This window comes from Lissotriton helveticus, chromosome 5_1 (genome assembly GCF_964261635.1).
Source record: "Lissotriton helveticus chromosome 5_1, aLisHel1.1, whole genome shotgun sequence".
Lineage (NCBI taxonomy): Eukaryota > Metazoa > Chordata > Amphibia > Caudata > Salamandridae > Lissotriton > Lissotriton helveticus.
Window position 1 is genome coordinate 666,438,612 of NC_136065.1, and position 20,703 is coordinate 666,459,314.

A 20,703-nucleotide genomic window follows, 5' to 3' on the forward strand; every position below is an offset into this window, starting at 1 on the left:
ATCCCGACATGGCGACTCCAGCCAACAGCACTGATTGATGCCTGTTAGAGGAGTCCCTCCAAACTAACATTACTGACTACTTTGAACACAATTAGGGCTCAACATCATCTTCCTTGACCCAGCAGGAAACATTTAGGGTGGTGGATCCCGGTCAATGCATGACCAACTCGTGGGGGTCACTAAGGAACTACATGTGGAACTAAACATCCTTGATGCCACGCTCCACTCGGTGAGGGTCACTAAGGAACAACATGCAGAACTGAACACCCTGGATGCCATGCTTCATACAGTGGAGGGCACCCCTGGGACAGATCCATATGCCAAACAAAAACTGATTGATGTGGAAGAGAGATACAATGCTACCCTGGAGCATCTGAGGTGTCACAACTACAAACACTACATCACAAGGGCACATTCGGAGGGGTAAAACCGGGAGACTAGTAACCTGGATGATCCGCCTAGATAATAGGGGTGCACCGATCACCACCTCACTTCCCTTACCGGGATGCACATATACATACGGTGAGATATCAATGACGAGTTCCGCAGATACTATGAGTCATTATATTGTAGACCAGAGATATTACCTGAGGAAGTGCAGAACAGATTCTTGGACAGTATTATTCTTCCGTTGGTGCCTTCTGTGGTTAAGGAGGAGCTGGGGGGCCTGTAACGATTCAAGAAGTGCGTGCAGCAATTAAAGATATGGCCACAGTAAGACACCATGACCTGATGGTCTCCGGGCAAAGTTTTCCTCTGCCTTTATGCACTCACTGGCCCCTAAAATGGTTACACTTAATGCTGACTCCTTTTGGATGGGGCATCTTCCAGAGTCCATGCAGACAACCACCATAATCCCCTTTCCAAAGACAGATATGGTGGGCACACCCTCAACAGCATTTATCCCTCTGTCCATGCTGAACATGGATTTTAAAATCTCTAGGAAAATATTAGTGAATAGATTGCTCCCCCACATGCAGCCTCTGGTACACAGAGACCAGAATGGTTTCATTCTCAGCCACAGTAATTCGCTCAACTACCAGAGACTTTTTCACATACTTTACCTCTTTGAGATACAAGCCGATTGACTCTATTAGATGGAGATTTCTCATGGCAGTCATGCATAAGAGGGGATTGGGGAGCAGTCGGCTAATTGGGTTTCTCTACTTTATATGGATCCGTTGGCTCGGGTGAAGACCGGGTGCACCTTTTCCGCTTCATATGGTGTGTTTCAGGGTACTAAGCAGGGCTGCCCACTATCACCTTTTCTTTTTGCCCTGGTCATAGAGCCATTGGTGGAACTGTTCGGAACGGAATGCAGGGGTTCTAGGTTAGTGATAGATGGCAGGTGCACATCATCTCCCGTATGCTGATGATATCCTTTCATACCAATGTGGTGGTGCAGCTGTAGTACGTAGGGCCTTTCACCCCCTGGAGCACTATGGACACCTATCAAGTTTGATAGTTGACTATAATAAGACCTGCATAATCTCCTGCATAGAGTATACCCCTCCACCACTGGATTTGCTGCCGGGCTTCATCTGGTCCCGCACATCCTCTAAATATTATGGGGTGAGGACGTATCATGACCTATAGTACATACAAGAGGGGAACTTGGGACAGGCACTCCGAGACCTTCTGACCTGTGTGATCTTTTGGTGGTCACTGCGACTCCCACTCATGCATGAGTGTCGCTTGCTAAGATGGTGATGCAACCCAGCCTATTGTATTTCTTTACGAACCTACTGGTTAAGATACCTGCGACATGGTTCAGACTGCTGGATACCCTTCTCTGCAATGTAATATGGGATTGCACCTGCCATTGATCTGGTGATCATGAGGCCTTGTCAGACGTTGGGTGCTAGGGAGTGCCAGATTTCGAGCTATAGTATCGGGCTGCACAACTTCAATCAGTGGCTAACTGTCTGGATGATGATCGTACACATCCTGCCCATCTTGTAGGGTGGCCCCGTATCTGGGACTGCTGTTGGCACGCTTGCTGAGCCCAGAGGTAGTCATTCTGCAGCCTGGAGTGCTGCTTTATGTGGCTTTACAGTGCTGGTGCCGCTTTTTATATGAACCCACAGGGCAACCTTATATGCATCGGTACTACTCCTCGTGGGCCTCCACCATGGAGATCCGGTAGTGTGTTTCACTGCCACCCAACTCTCCGAGTGGATGGAAGCGGTGCTTGTGACAGTGGAGGACTGCTTCCTGCAGGGAGTCCATGTACGCTTTGAGGAACTGGCCACAGACCATGCTCTAAACAGGGGTCAATTGCTAACACATGGAGATTTCGTATGGAGATCAAGGGACCTATGGGCCAAGGGACAGGAGGAACCACTAACACACACAGTCCTCCAACTTCTTTTGATGAGCTCGACTCGCAACTTGGTGACGTGGCTCTACCAGGCATTGAATGAGATGGGGAGGGGTACCCTAGCAACACTGAAAGCCAGATGGAAAACTATTCTGCGGCAAGACATCCTAGACAAAGTATGGGGGAGGATACTGACGTACCCCAAGAAGATCTCACATCACAGTAAGTTGAAATATATCAAATTTAACTTTTTACATATGATGTATCTCACCCGCATAGATTACAGATAGAATTATGGGAGCGCACCCCGGAGCTGTCAACGCTGTCGGTGCTTGATGCAGACATTTGTCATATGACTTGCGGAAGCCACATACTCCAAACTTTCTGGGCTGCGGTGGTGCAGTGACTTCAGACCACACTGGGATGCACTCTTGCCCGTTCGATACAGGTTTGCCTCCTGGGGAGCTTCCCAAGACCCAAGGTGAGGAAAGTGGGCTCACAGTTTCTTGACTTGGCCTTGGCCCTAACACGAAGCAGGAGAGCAATGGGGGGAAGTTGAATAGGGGGCCAAACATTGAGACCTAGGATGATACAGGGTGGCCATTCACCTTTCTATCCACATAGGCCTACTCTGGTCACACTCAAGGACTGCGCCAGGCACACAATCCGGCTCCCCCCTCAGGGAACAGGGTCCAGTACAATGAGACTGTTCAAAAAACGGAAACTGTTGGAGTTTGTCGATACTCATGAAACGGTTCTGTTGAACCTTTGAGTTGAGATTCGAACAGGGCATACTGGCATTATGTGACTTTGAACTTGCATATTCTGCATGAGCATCACATTTATGTTTGGCATTTAAATATAATGTTGCCTTCAAATTGAGATCTGTCTACATTCTCATTTCCAGTGGTTCACCTTATTGTATTCATCACAAGCAGTGGTCTTCTTCAACATATTTATACCCATCCCTGCATTCTGATCCATCTCCATTTCTTGACCACTGCCTTGCGACCAAAATGTTCTGTCTGTGATATCTGACCACCAGCTATGAACAGCCAATAAGGAAAGGCAGCAGACCAACCCTCCTAGGACCTCCCGAGGTTTCCCTCCCGAAACCTGCAGTGAAGGTAAGTTTTATGTATTTGATGTTTGGTGTGTGTGCGCATATGTATGAATGTATTTATGTGTATTTGTGACTGAGTGTTGTGAATGTGTGTGTGTGTTTGTGTGTGTGCGTGTGTGTGTGTGTGTGTGTGTGTACCTGCTGCCACTGCAAACCATGGGGGCAGATTTATGAAGCCCTTGCGCCACGTTTACGCCGCTGTGCGTCACGCAAGGCGGCGTAAACGTGGCGCATCCCTACGAACGATTTACAACGTGACGCATCTAGGCAGATGCGTCACGTTGTAAAGCCCTGCGCCGCTTGTGGGCGTTCCGGCGCAGGGTGGGCGTTCCGGGGCAGGTGCGCCTCGCAAAAGTGGCTGAGTGAAATCTATGAGATTTCACTCAGTCACTTTCTGGCCAATGCTGCGCCAAAAGCCTGCGCCTGCTTGAAGCAGGCGTAGGTCTTGATGCAGCATTGTTGAGATGGGGCACCCCCGAGCCTTGCTGGAGCTGCGACGCGCTTGCGACGCAACTCCAGCAATGCGCCACCTTTACGGCACAGATGCGTCACGCATCTGTGCGGTTTTTGCCCCATGGTGCGCCGCATTTATAATGCGGCGCACCATGGGTGGCGGAGCTGTGGCGCACTGTGGCGCACATTAACTGGCGCATCCCTGGGGATGCGCCAGTTAACGTAAATCTGCCCCATATGAGCAGCTACTTTCTGCACAAGCAAAACTCTCATTCAACACGGAAGCACTTTCGACACAGAACAAACTTTTCTTCCTAACCACAATAGGCATGCATTTTTAATGTGCTTTTATGATGTGAGAATTGCTGTGAGAGGCAATTTTGAGCCATCATTAATGTTAATTATCTCATAATTTCCAGACGACAACACATAAAGAAATGGATAGGTGACTGCAATCTTAATGCCCCAAGGAAAAGGAACAATTAAAATATTTAGAAGAAGCTAATTGTCGGAACTGCACAAATAAATAATGTTATCAAAAAGCAATAATGAGCTTACAGAAAGCAAACCATAATGTATTAGGGAACAACTATTTTGTTCAGTGTTTCTCAAAGACATATATCTGGACTCAAGTGAGTGCTTGCAGAAGGCTATCATAGTATCACCTTAAATGGAATAGGGCCCCTAAAACACAATAAAGGAGAAGGCAAGCCAGGGGAACGGGCAACGTAAAGCAACACATAAAGCCAAACCCCTATTACTTTGTATGGGTATACCTCCACACATTTAATTAAAAAATGTCAGTTCATAAGTTAGACATTCTCAAAATGAATCTATTGTAGTGATGGTCTTGTGTTTTACGCATAATATTTATTTTCACAATTTTATTCGTATCTTACAAACAGTAATTCATGTCAGAGATATCATATATTTCTCAGTTCTACTGATCAAAGAGAAATATGCTTGCTTCCAACAACATTGGTAAGACAAACACTAACATGACACGATCCCCATCCAAAAATGATAGTTACAATTTCACACCCATACTATCATCTGCCATACCACTTCCACCCATGCTCATTCACACCAAAAACTATTAAAAACACCCCACTGGATTATATTCTTGTATAGATGGGCAAGTAGAGCACTTCAATTGAATTACTGAGCAAATTGATTTGTAGTCAAGAATACGTTCCACTATGGAAAACAAGTTTGTAGCAAGTACATTACTTTTATTACATTACATTACTATGATGTCATGATTTCTTGTTTCCTTTTATTCTTAGTGATTGTCATGTTTGTTCCTTTCATCATATATTTCCTCATAGCCAAGAGGACTCCTATGGGTTGTATAATGTAACAACGCGTGTTATTACAACGCGTGCTGTTACATCGCAGTCATTACAACGACTGCATTTTACCACACTATGCCTTTACAACGCAAGTCTTTACATCAACTTGCGCTAGGTGGCGTGCTCACATTAAAAAAGTGTAATTTACTATTCCAACTCCAGGCCACTTATCAGTAGGGAAGGTGTTGGGATAGTAAACTACACCATTTTTAATGTTAGCACGCCATCTAGCGCAAGTCGATGTAAAGACTTGCGGTGTAATGGCATTGCGTTGTTACATGTGGTCGTTGTAACGACCGCGATGTAACAGCATTGCGGTGTACTGACCGCATTGTTAAGGATGTTTCCCCTCCTATGGCGAGGAGAGAATTATCTTTTGATTTTTAAAAACAAATCCCGCTACAAAATATACTTTTTTGAAAATAAGAAAGAAACAGTTTGGTGCAAGGCTCCGTCATGTTGATGGAGCCCTTTACCAAACTGTATTTACAACAAGGGGTGGTGAGGGACAGAGTCTCTGAATTAAGCAGAATACTCTCACCCAGTCAAGAGATCAGGGCTAGATCCAACACCGTTTTTTAGCTCATTGCACCATCCCAGTTTCAGAACCTGGCTGTATGCAAATTAGTCTGTCCCTGGCCCAGTGCATCATGGGAACAGGGCAGACCAGACTACAAAAGCCAATTCTTACACTGGGAAGGAAACAAGCTTCCGGGGACCGGTTTCTGGCATTACAGCCGTCTTCGGCCCGGCTTGCTTGAATCCTGATGGTGCAATGAGCAAGGGACTCATGTCTGAGTATGCCCTTCCACGCTTAGGGTGGACAAAAATATTTACAACAAAGGGTGGTGAGGGACAGAGTCTCTGAATTAAGCAGAATACTCTCACCCAGTCAAGAGATCAGGGCTAGATCCAACACCGTTTTTTAGCTCATTGCACCATCCCAGTTTCAGAACCTGGCTGTATGCAAATTAGTCTGTCCCTGGCCCAGTACATCATGGGAACAGGGCAGACCAGACTACAAAAGCCAATTCTTACACTGGGAAGGAAACAAGCTTCCGGGGACCGGTTTCTGGCATTACAGCCGTCTTCGGCCCGGCTTGCTTGAAACCTGATGGTGCAATGAGCAAGGGACTCATGTCTGAGTATGCCCTTCCACGCTTAGGGTGGACAAAAATATTTACAACAAGTGGTGGTGAGGGACAGAGTCTCTGAATTAAGCAGAATACTCTCACCCAGTCAAGAGATCAGGGCTAGATCCAACACCGTTTTTTAGCTCTTTGCACCATCCCAGTTTCAGAACCTGGCTGTATGCAAATTAGTCTGTCCCTGGCCCAGTGCATCATGGGAACAGGGCAGACCAGACTACAAAAGCCAATTCTTACACTGGGAAGGAAACAAGCTTCCGGGGACCGGTTTCTGGCATTACAGCCGTCTTCGGCCCGGCTTGCTTGAATCCTGATGGTGCAATGAGCAAGGGACTCATGTCTGAGTATGCCCTTCCACGCTTAGGGTGGACAAAAATATTTACAACAAGGGGTGGTGAGGGACAGAGTCTCTGAATTAAGCAGAATACTCTCACCCAGTCAAGAGATCAGGGCTAGATCCAACACCGTTTTTTAGCTCATTGCACCATCCCAGTTTCAGAACCTGGCTGTATGCAAATTAGTCTGTCCCTGGCCCAGTACATCATGGGAACAGGGCAGACCAGACTACAAAAGCCAATTCTTACACTGGGAAGGAAACAAGCTTCCGGGGACCGGTTTCTGGCATTACAGCCGTCTTCGGCCCGGCTTGCTTGAATCCTGATGGTGCAATGAGCAAGGGACTCATGTCTGAGTATGCCCTTCCACGCTTAGGGTGGACAAAAATATTTACAACAAGTGGTGGTGAGGGACAGAGTCTCTGAATTAAGCAGAATACTATCACCCAGTCAAGAGATCAGGGCTAGATCCAACACCGTTTTTTAGCTCATTGCACCATCCCAGTTTCAGAACCTGGCTGTATGCAAATTAGTCTGTCCCTGGCCCAGTGCATCATGGGAACAGGGCAGACCAGACTACAAAAGCCAATTCTTACACTGGGAAGGAAACAAGCTTCCGGGGACCGGTTTCTGGCATTACAGCCGTCTTCGGCCCGGCTTGCTTGAATCCTGATGGTGCAATGAGCAAGGGACTCATGTCTGAGTATGCCCTTCCACGCTTAGGGTGGACAAAAATATTTACAACAAGGGGTGGTGAGGGACAGAGTCTCTGAATTAAGCAGAATACTCTCACCCAGTCAAGAGATCAGGGCTAGATCTAACACCGTTTTTTAGCTCATTGCACCATCCCAGTTTCAGAACCTGGCTGTATGCAAATTAGTCTGTCCCTGGCCCAGTGCATCATGGGAACAGGGCAGACCAGACTACAAAAGCCAATTCTTACACTGGGAAGGAAACAAGCTTCCGGGGACCGGTTTCTGGCATTACAGCCGTCTTCGGCCCGGCTTGCTTGAATCCTGATGGTGCAATGAGCAAGGGACTCATGTCTGAGTATGCCCTTCCACGCTTAGGGTGGACAAAAATATTTACAACAAGGGGTGGTGAGGGACAGAGTCTTTGAATTAAGCAGAATACTCTCACCCAGTCAAGAGATCAGGGCTAGATCCAACACCGTTTTTTAGCTCATTGCACCATCCCAGTTTCAGAACCTGGCTGTATGCAAATTAGTCTGTGCCTGGCCCAGTGCATCATGGGAACAGGGCAGACCAGACTACAAAAGCCAATTCTTACACTGGGAAGGAAACAAGCTTCCGGGGACCGGTTTCTGGCATTACAGCCGTCTTCGGCCCGGCTTGCTTGAATCCTGATGGTGCAATGAGCAAGGGACTCATGTCTGAGTATGCCCTTCCACGCTTAGGGTGGACAAAAATATTTACAACAAGGGGTGGTGAGGGACAGAGTCTCTGAATTAAGCAGAATACTCTCACCCAGTCAAGAGATCAGGGCTAGATCCAACACCGTTTTTTAGCTCATTGCACCATCCCAGTTTCAGAACCTGGCTGTATGCAAATTAGTCTGTCCCTGGCCCAGTGCATCATGGGAACAGGGCAGACCAGACTACAAAAGCCAATTCTTACACTGGGAAGGAAACAAGCTTCCGGGGACCGGTTTCTGGCATTACAGCCGTCTTCGGCCCGGCTTGCTTGAATCCTGATGGTGCAATGAGCAAGGGACTCATGTCTGAGTATGCCCTTCCACGCTTAGGGTGGACAAAAATATTTACAACAAGGGGTGGTGAGGGACAGAGTCTTTACCAAACTGTAAACAGCATTGACAGGAACTGCCATGCTGGCAACTTCTGACAATGCTTTAGAAATGGCAGCTAGCTTGGCTATCATTTCTAAATTTGGTTTCTGGAGTACTCTCGGCCTGGCGCATGCTAACGTGGAAGTTGAACATTTTTACATAAATTTAACCTCATTCTAATATAGAAATGTGCTTTAACAGTAACATAAAAAATTGCATATCAGAATAGTGGTTAGAAAATATTCTTCTATTAAACATACAGAAAGTGAAAATGCTGCTTATTTCTACAGAAGCTGAATTTCTACTGTTCTTTCACTGCTAGGCCTCAATATTTTCTTGAGTCTTTCCTATCCCTTTAAGAAAATAAATGCATGTTTGTAAAATTATGATTTAAGGTTACAACTGAACTGTAGAACTTGATGTGCTGTTTACTGACACATGTATTTATTTGCATCCTCATACATAAGACTTCATTATATTTTTGATTGTTTGCTCTGCCATATGCTTATAATAACAAGTACATTAATGAAAGAAATGCTCATTGCAGGATTAAATTCCATTATCTAACCGGGATATGCTAACTATTAATGTTTCATCTATAGAGTAGACCATTGTTTCTCATGAGAACCTTCCTAGATGCATCTTTTTGTAATACGCTGTAGCCACATTCAAATAACTAAATGTTGACATGGACCTTTACTGTGGAAATTAAGAAAGAAGGCGACGGACCATTAGAAGATCCTTCCTCATTGGTTATAGATGGCATACCCAAAATATTTCATGCTTTCTATATAGTAAATGTTCCTAGCTAAAGAGTTAAGCATTCTATGCACCCCTAGCCTGCCATGTCTCTTAGCACTTTGTTGTGCTAACATGAATTGCCAAAAGCCACTGCTAATGGTGATTTCTTTGTTTTCCTTACCATTTGTGAGGAGACTTTCTATCTGATGCCAATCATAGCAACTGCTGTGATTAATTCCTTAACATGTTTTAACTCGCTACTGCAGCTGTTAGGGAACTCAGCTGAGTTTCCAGAACTACTCTTTATGGGGAGTTTGACCTTTTTTCATAGCTATTAGCTTTTTGCTCTAAAGGTTTTACTTGCTTTTTTCCAACAGGAACTCTTTATGGCTTCTTGCTAGCATAGATTAGGTCCTTTAGATTAGGATAGGGAATAATTTATTTATGGAACGCGCTACTTGTATGCTTCTTCTAACCAAATTCTTTCATTTATTTGGATAATCTGAATAAAAAGAGAAAAATGCAGACTAATCTCTTAAAGAGAAAAAAGAAACTTTTAAAATGTCACCAACCTCTCATTGTTGACTCAATAGCTAATGTTGAAGACAAAGTTTATTTTAGAGATGTATTTGAGTTGTGATCCACTCTAATATGGTGGCAAAGATTCATCAACCCGAAGAGGCATGGAAATTGGAACTTTGCTTAGTAAGAAAACAGAGCTACTTATAAACGTTTTATGAGATTTCCACACTCACACTAATGACTGAATAGCCATAAAAGCTAGTACAAGTATAGGGAATTTGGAGACAGGGTGATGATCAATCTTAGGCTTGACTTAATCTTGAGAAAAGGAACTCATTTTTGTTGTGCAGGTTAGAGCTTTGAAAAAAATCTCTTCCCAAAAGCATGACCCTTGTGTGTTTGGCTACACAATTGTTACACTACCAGGAATTTATCTTGCCACATTTCACACTATGCCCATGCACTGCAAGCCCTGACACACCATAAACTTTGCACATGCGGCAAGATTGATTTCAACACACATACAGCCATACAGTGGGAATTTACTTTACCACATAATTGGTGTAAAGAAACGTGTCCATGACTCATATATATTGGTATCTTCAAATCCCAATTGTGCCCGGAATGTCTCAAATCCTGCATGTTGGATTTAAACACCCCCCTTGTTCAATTACGTACTACCTGCTATTAATAACAACAGTGACAGCAAAACAAATCTCATTACTCACATAATATATTTTTTATTTGCTAGGAATTTTTTCATCCAAAACAGAAAAGGAAAGTACATTTTTAACACAGGTGAAATTTCCAAAACATCAAAATTAATAAATATTAAAAATTAAAAACTCTGAATCTTGTATGTACAAAACTATACAAATCCCATAACACTGGACAAGAGTAAACAGCAGGAATGAATGACGATGGTGTCAGTCCAATGAAGGGCAATCCTCCCTCCAGCCCAGACCCAAGTGGGAAAGCCTATGTTGATAGAATTGAGAGGCTGGCAAGGCTAAAGCCATTGAGAATCTGGGAGGTTTGAGTTAAATTATCTAATTCTATTTGAACTGCTTAAAAATGTTGTACACAGTTCTTCAATTGGATGCAGTATTAGAAAAAAATATTACTTACAAGTAGGATTTATAAAAAAAAAAAAGCAATTCATATATGGTGAGATGTTCAGCCAACCATGTGATCTTTCCTGCGTTGAATAGGAAAAAAAACTCAAATATTCACTGCCAGTGCAATTCTAATACAGCACATAGAAGATAGGATCCCAAGAAGATCCTAGAACTGAGGATCCTAAGAGACACTCGGTAGCACCATTTCAAATAAATGGCAGGATATTACTCAGAGCACAACACAACCTGCCCCTGAAAAGCACTAAAATCCTGCCTTGGACAAGCAGATATTCATTCCAGTTCAGTGTTGCATCAAAATTAGAACTAACTTGGGCACATGAATGTAGTCTAGTTAAAGATATCAAATATTTGATTGACGTCAGATCTGAAGCGCTCTCCTACCTCTGAATATAGAAACGATGCACACTACTCTAACGTGGGAATATCGAATGTGACACACCTGTAATGTGCTAAGTTTGCCGGTCGGCTACATGCTTTAGAGCCAACATTTTGAGGGATTTATTTACAAGCCCCTTGCTTCACCGGTGCATCAATTTTTATGACACATGGCTGGTGCAACCTCCTGCCTCATATTCACAAAGACACGTAAAGCCACCAAGCGTGACTTTTCCTGAACTCGTAAATATGGCCCCTTCTCACGCAACATTTTGAGTGAAAGGGGCATCACATGGGTGTTGCTGTGGGTGTTCCCATGCAACATCCATGTATTCTGCAGCATTTCCAGATTTACAAGAATTCATAAACCTGGAAATGCGCGAGAATGCTACACCAACCTAGGGGTGGTGTAGCGAGGTGCAACAAGAGTTTTTTTTCTTCTTTCCAGGGGTGGGGCATTCTGCAGCACACACAGGAAGAGGAAATCACCTCTTTTTTATTGTTTTTGTTATTGTTTTTATGCACAAAAGTCCACCTTCCTGCCAAGAAACAATCTCCCCGCAGGGCAGGCACACTTGCACCATGGTGCAAGGGTGCTTGTGTGGTGCATGGCATCCGATTGTGCGCCAGAGCAGGGGAACGCACAGGGATGCATCATATTGTTGTAAATATCATGTAGCCCTGTGTTTTGAAAGTGCTGCTGCGTGCCACAGCCAAAGGTCTTGCGGTGCCGCGCTGCGTCACTTTATTGTAAATAAGGCCCTGAGTGCTTATACAGTATACATGTTTTGCTATAAAAACAATTGCGTAGAAGAAGACAGTATGGTTTATATGATACACTGTCATTTCACCCACCTGAGGAAGAGTTAACTCATGTACATGTCGTACGTGTAGGTTTGGGCAATGGCTGTAGTGTAGGTGTAGATTTGGCTCATGGATATAGTACACCAAATATAAATACAAGTGGGCGAGGAACATGTGCAACAAAACACACCATTGCATAGTAATGGTGTATGCATATTTATGGGGTGGATTCAAGGATTCTGAAACTAAGATTTTATCAGAAAGGACAATATGTTCTGTTTTTGTCTGAACACCTTTTGATAGTCAATGGGGATGGCATGATTTCAGAACTATATAAATAAAGACTGTTGTTTGTTTTATTTAAATGTCATGATTTTAATACTGCCTATAGGACCAATAGATAATGTTGTCCACCCTAAGCGTGGAAGGGTATACTCAGACATGAGTCCCTTGCTCATTGCACCATCAGGATTCAAGCAAGCCGGGCCGAAGACGGCTGTAATGCCAGAAACCGGTCCCCGGAAGCTTGTTTCCTTCCCAGTGTAAGAATTGGCTTTTGTAGTTTGGTTTGCCCTGTTCCCATCATGCACTGGGACAGGAACAGACTAATTTGCATACAGCCAGGTTCTGAAACTGGGATGGTGCAATGAGCTAAAAAACTGTGTTGGATCTAGCCCTGATCTCTTGACTGGGTGAGAGTATTCTGCTTAATTCAGAGACTCTGTCCCTCACCACCCCTTGTTGTAAATAATTTTGTCCACCCTAAGCGTGGAAGGGTATACTCAGACATGAGTCCCTTGCTCATTGCACCATCAGGATTCAAGCAAGCCGGGCCGAAGACGGCTGTAATGCCAGAAACCGGTCCCCGGAAGCTTGTTTCCTTCCCAGTGTAAGAATTGGCTTTTGTAGTTTGGTTTGCCCTGTTCCCATCATGCACTGGGACAGGAACAGACTAATTTGCATACAGCCAGGTTCTGAAACTGGGATGGTGCAATGAGCTAAAAAACGGTGTTGGATCTAGCCCTGATCTCTTGACTGGGTGAGAGTATTCTGCTTAATTCAGAGACTCTGTCCCTCACCACCCCTTGTTGTAAATATAGGACCAATAGACAGCACATGTTAATTGGGGCATATCCCCTGCCGGTGGCAGATCTGAGACAAACGTTCCTCTGTATTGGATGCCTCTTTGGCACAATCATGCATCATGCTACTAGCAAGCCACTTTTAAATAGGCGACATTGTGATAAGCCTCTCTCATTCTCCCAGGAAGATGCTTATCCCAGAGACGCATCACAGCTTCACTTAAAATGCGCATGTGCTACTTTCTTCTTCGTTGAGAACCTTCTCTCCTAGAAAAAATCACAGAACGCTCTGCTAGAACTTTGTTGTATTAACTATCTATTTTTTCAGTTCCAACTGATATACACATTTTGGAAGAATAATCTCTTTCTGAATAATAGATCAAAAGGATCATCTCGATTACTTTATCACCCATTGGAAGTAAAGGTATCTCAAGACTATACTGATCACTAGTGAACAACATCCTCGGCCCTATAGTGGTGCTGTGGGACAGGTGGACACAAGACATTGGTCCCCTAGATGAGGCTGACTGGACAGAGGCAAAGATGGCCCACGGAACCCTGGTGATCTCCACTAAGTTTTACCTTATACAATTAAAGTACCTAAACAGAGTCTATTATAGCCCAGCATAGCTCAATAGAACGAAATAAGGACTAGACCCCAACTGCCTTAGATGCAAAACTGAACCAGGAACCTTCTTCCACAGAATATGGTCATGCCCCACAATACAACAATATTGGTACAAATACGCCCAACTCTCACAGAAGTGACAGCCTAGGCCATCCTTGCCACCCCCAGAATGATATCCTGGGCCTGATAAATTAATGGGGGTGGGGAAGCAAGAAACATCTGAATCTTGGTGGCACTCGATTTAACTGGCCAAAAGGGATATAGCGCGACATTAGCGCTCCAACTGGCTACCCCTTATGGGAGAATGGATTCAGGGGATGAATTGGTGTGCCAGATCAGAACAACATGTTTATGAATCAAGGGGCTGCCCTCAAAAACAAATGAAAATATCAGGAATGTGGCGATAATACTCCTGAATGTTAGATATACAGTTGATGCTTTTGCTCTCTGTTCTTCCTACTGGCAACTGTAATGCACATTTGCTTTGTACTACATGAAATGGTGTTGTGATACCAGCTTTCCTGGTTTTACAGTGGTGTATACTTCTATTAGGAGCCTTTGTCTTATAAGTGTAATTTCAGCAAATCAAAATGGTATATTTAGTCACAATTTATCATGGCATCAGATATGATATCACTTTCTGTGCTCTGGTCAGGTGGTCAAAGAGTGTGTAAGGTCATCTGTGCTACCATTATGATCTTGGGGAAGTGGTGCAGAACAAAGGGGCCACTTACACCCATACGATAATTTTTGAGGTGCATCTACATACCCTTACTAATTATACATTTATTTCGAGGCACTCTAGTTCTCATTTATCTTCATGCTAAAACAACAGTTTTGTCTGCTCTCACTAAATTTCAAGGGCTCAGTAGTTGTCCAGGGAACAAGAGATAAACTCAAATACGTTACAGTCTTCCAAATCTACAATTTACATATTCATGGTCTGCAACACTAAAGGAATGTTTAAAATGCTGAACATGTTTTGCCTGGCTCTCAAAACATATGCCATATTGTCTACACAAACAAACGCTTATTAACTGAAGTCACAGGAAGCAACATGTTTGATTTCCATTGGCCAAGACCTAGTTGACTGGTTGATTTAGCTAAAGTCATCCTCGTGAAAAGGAGGACAATAGGTAGCTACCATCTGGCCCCAGAAGTACTAGGGCAATATCGAAGTGGACATAGGCAGTATCAAGAGGGGGTCACTTTCCCAAGAGGATATGCCAGGACATTAACAAAGGACAGAATAATTGCCTCCGGAATTATAAATATATTATATTACATTTTAATGTGGCCAACTGCAGATCTAAAGAATTGAAAAAAAGAAGGGTAGATACCACCAAATGCTTCACCATTACTTCCGGTCATTGTAATTCAATGGAAATAGTTACACGCGATTTACAATAGGCCCAGACTATTTTGTCATTAGGCACAAGTGACTTATACCCTTAATTCTAACATGGAAACTTCATCAGCGATTGGCTTTTGCTCACTGCCTGTCTACTATGCACACTTCAGTACAATTCGCCCGATGAGGCGATGAGCACACATATTCAGAGATGATGGTTGGAGTGCAATCCTTTGAACTATCTATGGCTATCTTTCCAAGAAGGTGCAAAATGGCACCTTAGTCTTAAGTTCATTTCAACTAATGGGCAGATCAACACAAGATGATAGCAGAGCTGAAGCTGTTTGTTCTTACTGTCTGAAACTGTGTCTTGCTTCCATGTATGAACATTCACTGTGAAGCGGCTTAACGTTATACAAGTGAATGTACAACATGATACCTTATAAAATTACATTATGTCGGTATGATCACCATCTTTCCACCAAGTTGCTTGGCACTTACAATTTTATTCTTAATTTGCATGACAATCGATCAGAAAATGTTTCTGACTGCCATGTTCCTTGAGATCTCTATTTTGGCAGCCTACGATTTGATGGCAAGATCTTGTGACAGAAATAGGAGAGTTTCTTCTAAAAACGGACAAAGGCCTCCATGGCATTCGTCGCAGATCAACTAAACCTTTTGAAGCTATGACTTAAAATCACTGAGACTACACAGCTATTCAGTTTGTCCCGCCTCAGTTCTTGAAGGTTCCATGACAAGCACCGTGGGGACATGTATCAGAAAATAAATAATGAACTAAATCGATAATTAACTTCCTTCCTTAGGCTTTTATACTTATTCAGGTCACCTCATAAGTTCCTAATTTCTCAAAATACATTTGTCTGTGGTACAAACCAATGGTGAATCAAAGCACAATGGACGATACAGGCATGGAAGTTTTTCACTTTTGAGTGATACTCAGTGAAAATGTCAAACCATTTCCTGTCTGTTTGATTCTGGTGTGAAGTTTATAGACAATGGGAAATGTTAGTCTATTTTAATGATTTTGGGGAAGGAATGTATTGTATTTTTGCACAGCAGAATCCTTTTTCCATCAATGCATTCTACTTTTAATAATCAATTATTTGGTGTGGTGAATAGGTGTAGTGGTCTCTTAGAAACCCTGATAATTAAGAGAATGCAGATGCTTGCATGTATTGATCTTGCTTTAGATCCACAATATAATCTGTGGAAGTCATTGTGGCTGTCTATATGTTGCATGCACTTAACTTCTTTACTTTCCATAGCACTGAATACCTTTGAGCAGAATTTTGTTTGCTTGACTCCAACTGACTATGGTGCATGTTTATGTGGTATTTACAAGTGGTGCATCATGGGAACGAAACCGACCAAATGCGTCTCGCTGTGCATTGCAGGCTGGCATGGTGCGTACACATCAGAGCAGCAGTCAGTGTATGTGTCACTGTACTCCTTAAAGGCCCATTGGATAAGCAGGCAGGGCCCGGGATGATGTCACATCCTCCTCGTGGAGGACACTGTTGTTTGTACCTACTCCATAAAAGGGGAGATATATTTTGAAGATAATTTTCTGTAAGAGTTGGCCTAACGGCTCGGGCGGTTGACCTGGACTCTGGGGAACTGGGTTTGAGACTTGGCAACAATGCTGAACATCCTGTGATTCTGGGCAAATCACTTAATCTCCCGTGCCTAACAAAAAAATGAATATGTCCTCATGTAACGCAACTGGTGCTATCTAAAGCGCTCTGATACCCGATACCTTCAGGTCAAGTTCGCGCTATATAAAACTCTGTAAAATAAAAAAATAAAAATAAGCGAGCAATGATAAAATGTGCATAAATGACTTTCAGTGGCCACTAAAATCACAAGAGATCACTTTCACAGGCCCAATCTACATTTTCAAAAGTGAATTCTACAGTACCACTTACAATGATAGCACCAATATAATAAAACTCTCTCAAGTGAAAATAAAGAGATTCGAATGTTTTCTTTCTACCCTTAGTAATGCCACACCACTTGTTGAGCTTGTTTCTAAGCTGCCAGCCGTACTTCGAAACTGACTTTCATGTACAATTGTACACAATTTGGTAATACATATTCATATATATTCATATTCATATGTTTTGTCTGTTTTTGCCTGTTTTAAAATCAATGCTAACCCTAGAATGGGGATTGAGAACCTGTTCCCCATTCTTTCACAAAATGTCTCTCTTTTCATCAGTTTGTTCTTGATGAATATGCCTTCATTAATACAGTAATACTTTACAGCGTAACGCTTGTTAAACCCACCGATCATGAAAAAATACAGAATTCAGCTATAGCTGCTTTCTGCCTATAAAGGCCTAGGCCATTGTAATAGAATCACATTTACATGGAATATTTCTCTGGGCCCTTGGCTTTTCGAAAATGTTGTTCTAGTAATGTTTCGTCTTCCCTAGCCACATTTTGGTCTTAATGTACTACTTAAATAATGATCGAATTCCCCAGCAAGCCACATTCTACCCACCCAGAAAATGATGTGTCCCTGCCGAAGACTATTACGGATTCTTAACAGTCAAGGAGGGACAGCAAAATTCATTGTCAAATCTTTTCACCCCATGGTTTTCAGTAAGTAGACCCAGAAGTAGTGGTGCAATTCTCATCTCAATGTGTTCATACAGAACATTTCACCATTACGTAAGAGGGGTAAGAGGGTAGTACGAATACGTTCTGATTTAACAAGAAGAAATGATGTTCAAAATAACAATGTGAAATTATTGCCCACTACCCGCATTCCTACTTTTGTTTCTACTACTTTGGAAATTGCATTTTTAAGCTGAAGAAATGGGCATGTCTAATTCCAAAAGGCCTATGGTCGAGTGTATTAAAAACAGAACCATAATGCTAATAGTGACTGGCAACAACAGACCCAAAGCTGTCCTGGCTGAAAAAAAAATCTGTTTCATGTTGGACAGGCAGCTGAAAAATGTCTCCATCAAATATCTAAAATCTAATGCACCCACTATTGCTCTAGGTGGTTCGAGATGACCTTCTCCCTCCCTATCTCTAGTTGTAACAGGCACTTATGGTTCCTTGAGTATGTCAGGCACAAGCAACAGGGTTGTTAATACAGGAGTGTGCTTGCCTCATTTTTGACTGGCCGGCATCCATCCAGCTGGTATCCACCTTACATCAAATTTCTATTTTAATCTGTGAAGGATATCTTGGTGGTCAGGGGTGCTTTTTGGGAACCAAACATGACTATACTGGGGTGAAACAGGAAAAAAAGCACCGTGCAGCAGCACTTCCTTCACCCAAGATCAATTCCGAGTTCTGAATAGCCCATTAAAGCAAACACAGCACCACTTGATGAAGGATGAGCTCAACAGCATGTGTTTACAGCACCACTTGTTAGAAGAACTTTGTTAAACCTTCTGTGTATGGAACATTTAGGACAATATCAAGTGCAGTCAGGTTGCACTGTGAGGTAACTTGAACTGAGCTTCATTGTCTCAAAGCACAGTGGCTATCATTTCTTTAAGCTATTGATCACCAGAGTGATCTTCCTTTGTTCTTTGCAAATTTGGGAAGTGCTAGAGTCAAAGCATAAAACAACCGGTGTTGTTTACTACTGTTTGAGATCTTGTCTTTCGTATGAATGCCTCGATACACCTGAGAGTTTTAATGGGTAACTCTGGACTCATGTCACCACAGGAGACCTGCGTGCCCCCCCTTGAGAGTCGTTTCCTTCCTTCCTCCTTCGTGTTGCATCCTGGGATATTGACAAGCTGCCCTTATTGTGCTTTTTAGCTGCCGTTTTCTCCCACAGAAAAGCAGGACTGTCCCAGAGTTCCTCTGGGGTTTGCCCAGCAGCCGTTGCTGCAAACTGACTCAGTTGTCTCTCTGAGCCCACAGTAGACATGTTTCTGCCCACAGGCTCTCCCATTGAGGTCCTGTTTGCTTCTGATCTTTCAGGTCCACTCTGAGGGTCTTGGGCAGCCTGTGGGCTACTTATGTGTGCGGATACTCTGGTCGCCACTGTCACCAGCTTGCTCCGAACGGTTGGGAGGGAGGGCGTCTGTACGAAGGGAGTTGACATCATGGCCCCATCTGGGCCTCTGTTCTCCAAAGCTGCTTGCTCAGAGTTTGGCGGGAGGCTGGTCGTGTAGGTCTTTTTACCACAGGACTCACAGCAGAGCTTGTTGTAGCCAGGTATAGAGCAGTAGCGGACAAGGACTTCCATTTGGCAGAATATTGATTTGTCCCCTTGGCATGACTCCTCTGCAAAGGAAAAAAATATAAGTGAGTGTACAACAATAGAATGATTGATACTTCTACTTGTATATACTTCATTGCATAGAGAGCTTGACTTGCTGCCTTATCATGTGAAAGAAGATGCCTCTCTTCAACATATCAAGTGCATAAGATCAGCTGAATATTTAGAATGAAATATTTTGGTAATGTTGTGGAAAGATGCTGGACACTTGTGTTCATGTAGGTATCTCCTTTATCAAGAAGAAGAGTATAATTGATGATAAGTGTAAATCTAGAAGCACAGTTGGGAGCCGGGTAGCTTTCTACTCCGACTCCTCATCCACCTGATATCCATATGCACACATACAAAGAATAAGCTCTGCAACATTCCATATAGAATTGACATTCCAGGATGGGCATCAGGGGATATCACGATGGGCCTAGAACAAGCAGCTCCCTCTGCATCTCCCTCCTCCCACATAAACTTTAACATGTAAGGATCATGGCCCAACAATGTTTCTACATTATTTGAGTGGAAGATTACACTTGGTTTTGGTTTCCCTTCTACACAAATTTCATGATAAACATTCAAATAAAATCAATTGATCCAAATTGAAAGAGAAAAGGGCAAACAAATGAGAAAGAAGGGGGAGGGAACAATAGGGAAAAGAGTGACAAAGGAGAATGCCAAGATGAAAAGATCCTGCAAGAAACAGGAGGTGTAGGGTGGTAGATGAAAGAGGGGTGGGTGGAATCATGACTAGGCAGCCTTGGTATTCAGTATCTCTGGTGTGGAACTAACAAATAAACACTTTGGGCACCACAACTTAGTTTCTTTTAACAAATTAGGGACTGCATCTACACATAAATGTTGGCTCAGTATTTCAAGAAGACACTAATGAGTTTTGAAAAATGTTTAAATTTATTTTTGGAGTGAAGCTTTCAATATATTTTTACATTAATATTGCAACAAGTATTTAAGATAGACACTGCTTTGCTGTTGCCATAATTTAATTGTGCAAATGTATGCCCCTTCTACAAAAAAGAGATTGCCAACCTCACATTTCTTTTCTCCTCACAATTGAGGAAAACAAACCAAAATTACTATATAGTTTGTTCGGTATATCCACTTCATACCTTTTTAATTTTTATTTCATTATTTTTAGGTATTTCTTGTTTGAAAAAAACACAAAACATTAACACATTTGACACTTTCTACATAAATACAAATACATCAAAATTCAACACTATTCAACAATACATATATATA

General features: G+C 42.9%; 1 protein-coding gene across 1 annotated transcript in view; it reads right to left on the bottom strand.

Annotated features, from left to right (window-relative positions):
• Positions 1-18,879: 18,879 nt before the first annotated feature.
• ADAMTS14 (ADAM metallopeptidase with thrombospondin type 1 motif 14) overlaps positions 18,880-20,703 on the bottom strand; it is a 602,768-nt gene continuing 600,944 nt past the window's right edge. Inside the window, exon 22 of the mRNA XM_078640432.1 lies at positions 18,880-19,460. Coding sequence (XP_078496558.1) covers positions 18,880-19,460 — 581 coding nt within the window. The remainder of the gene's footprint in view (positions 19,461-20,703) is intronic.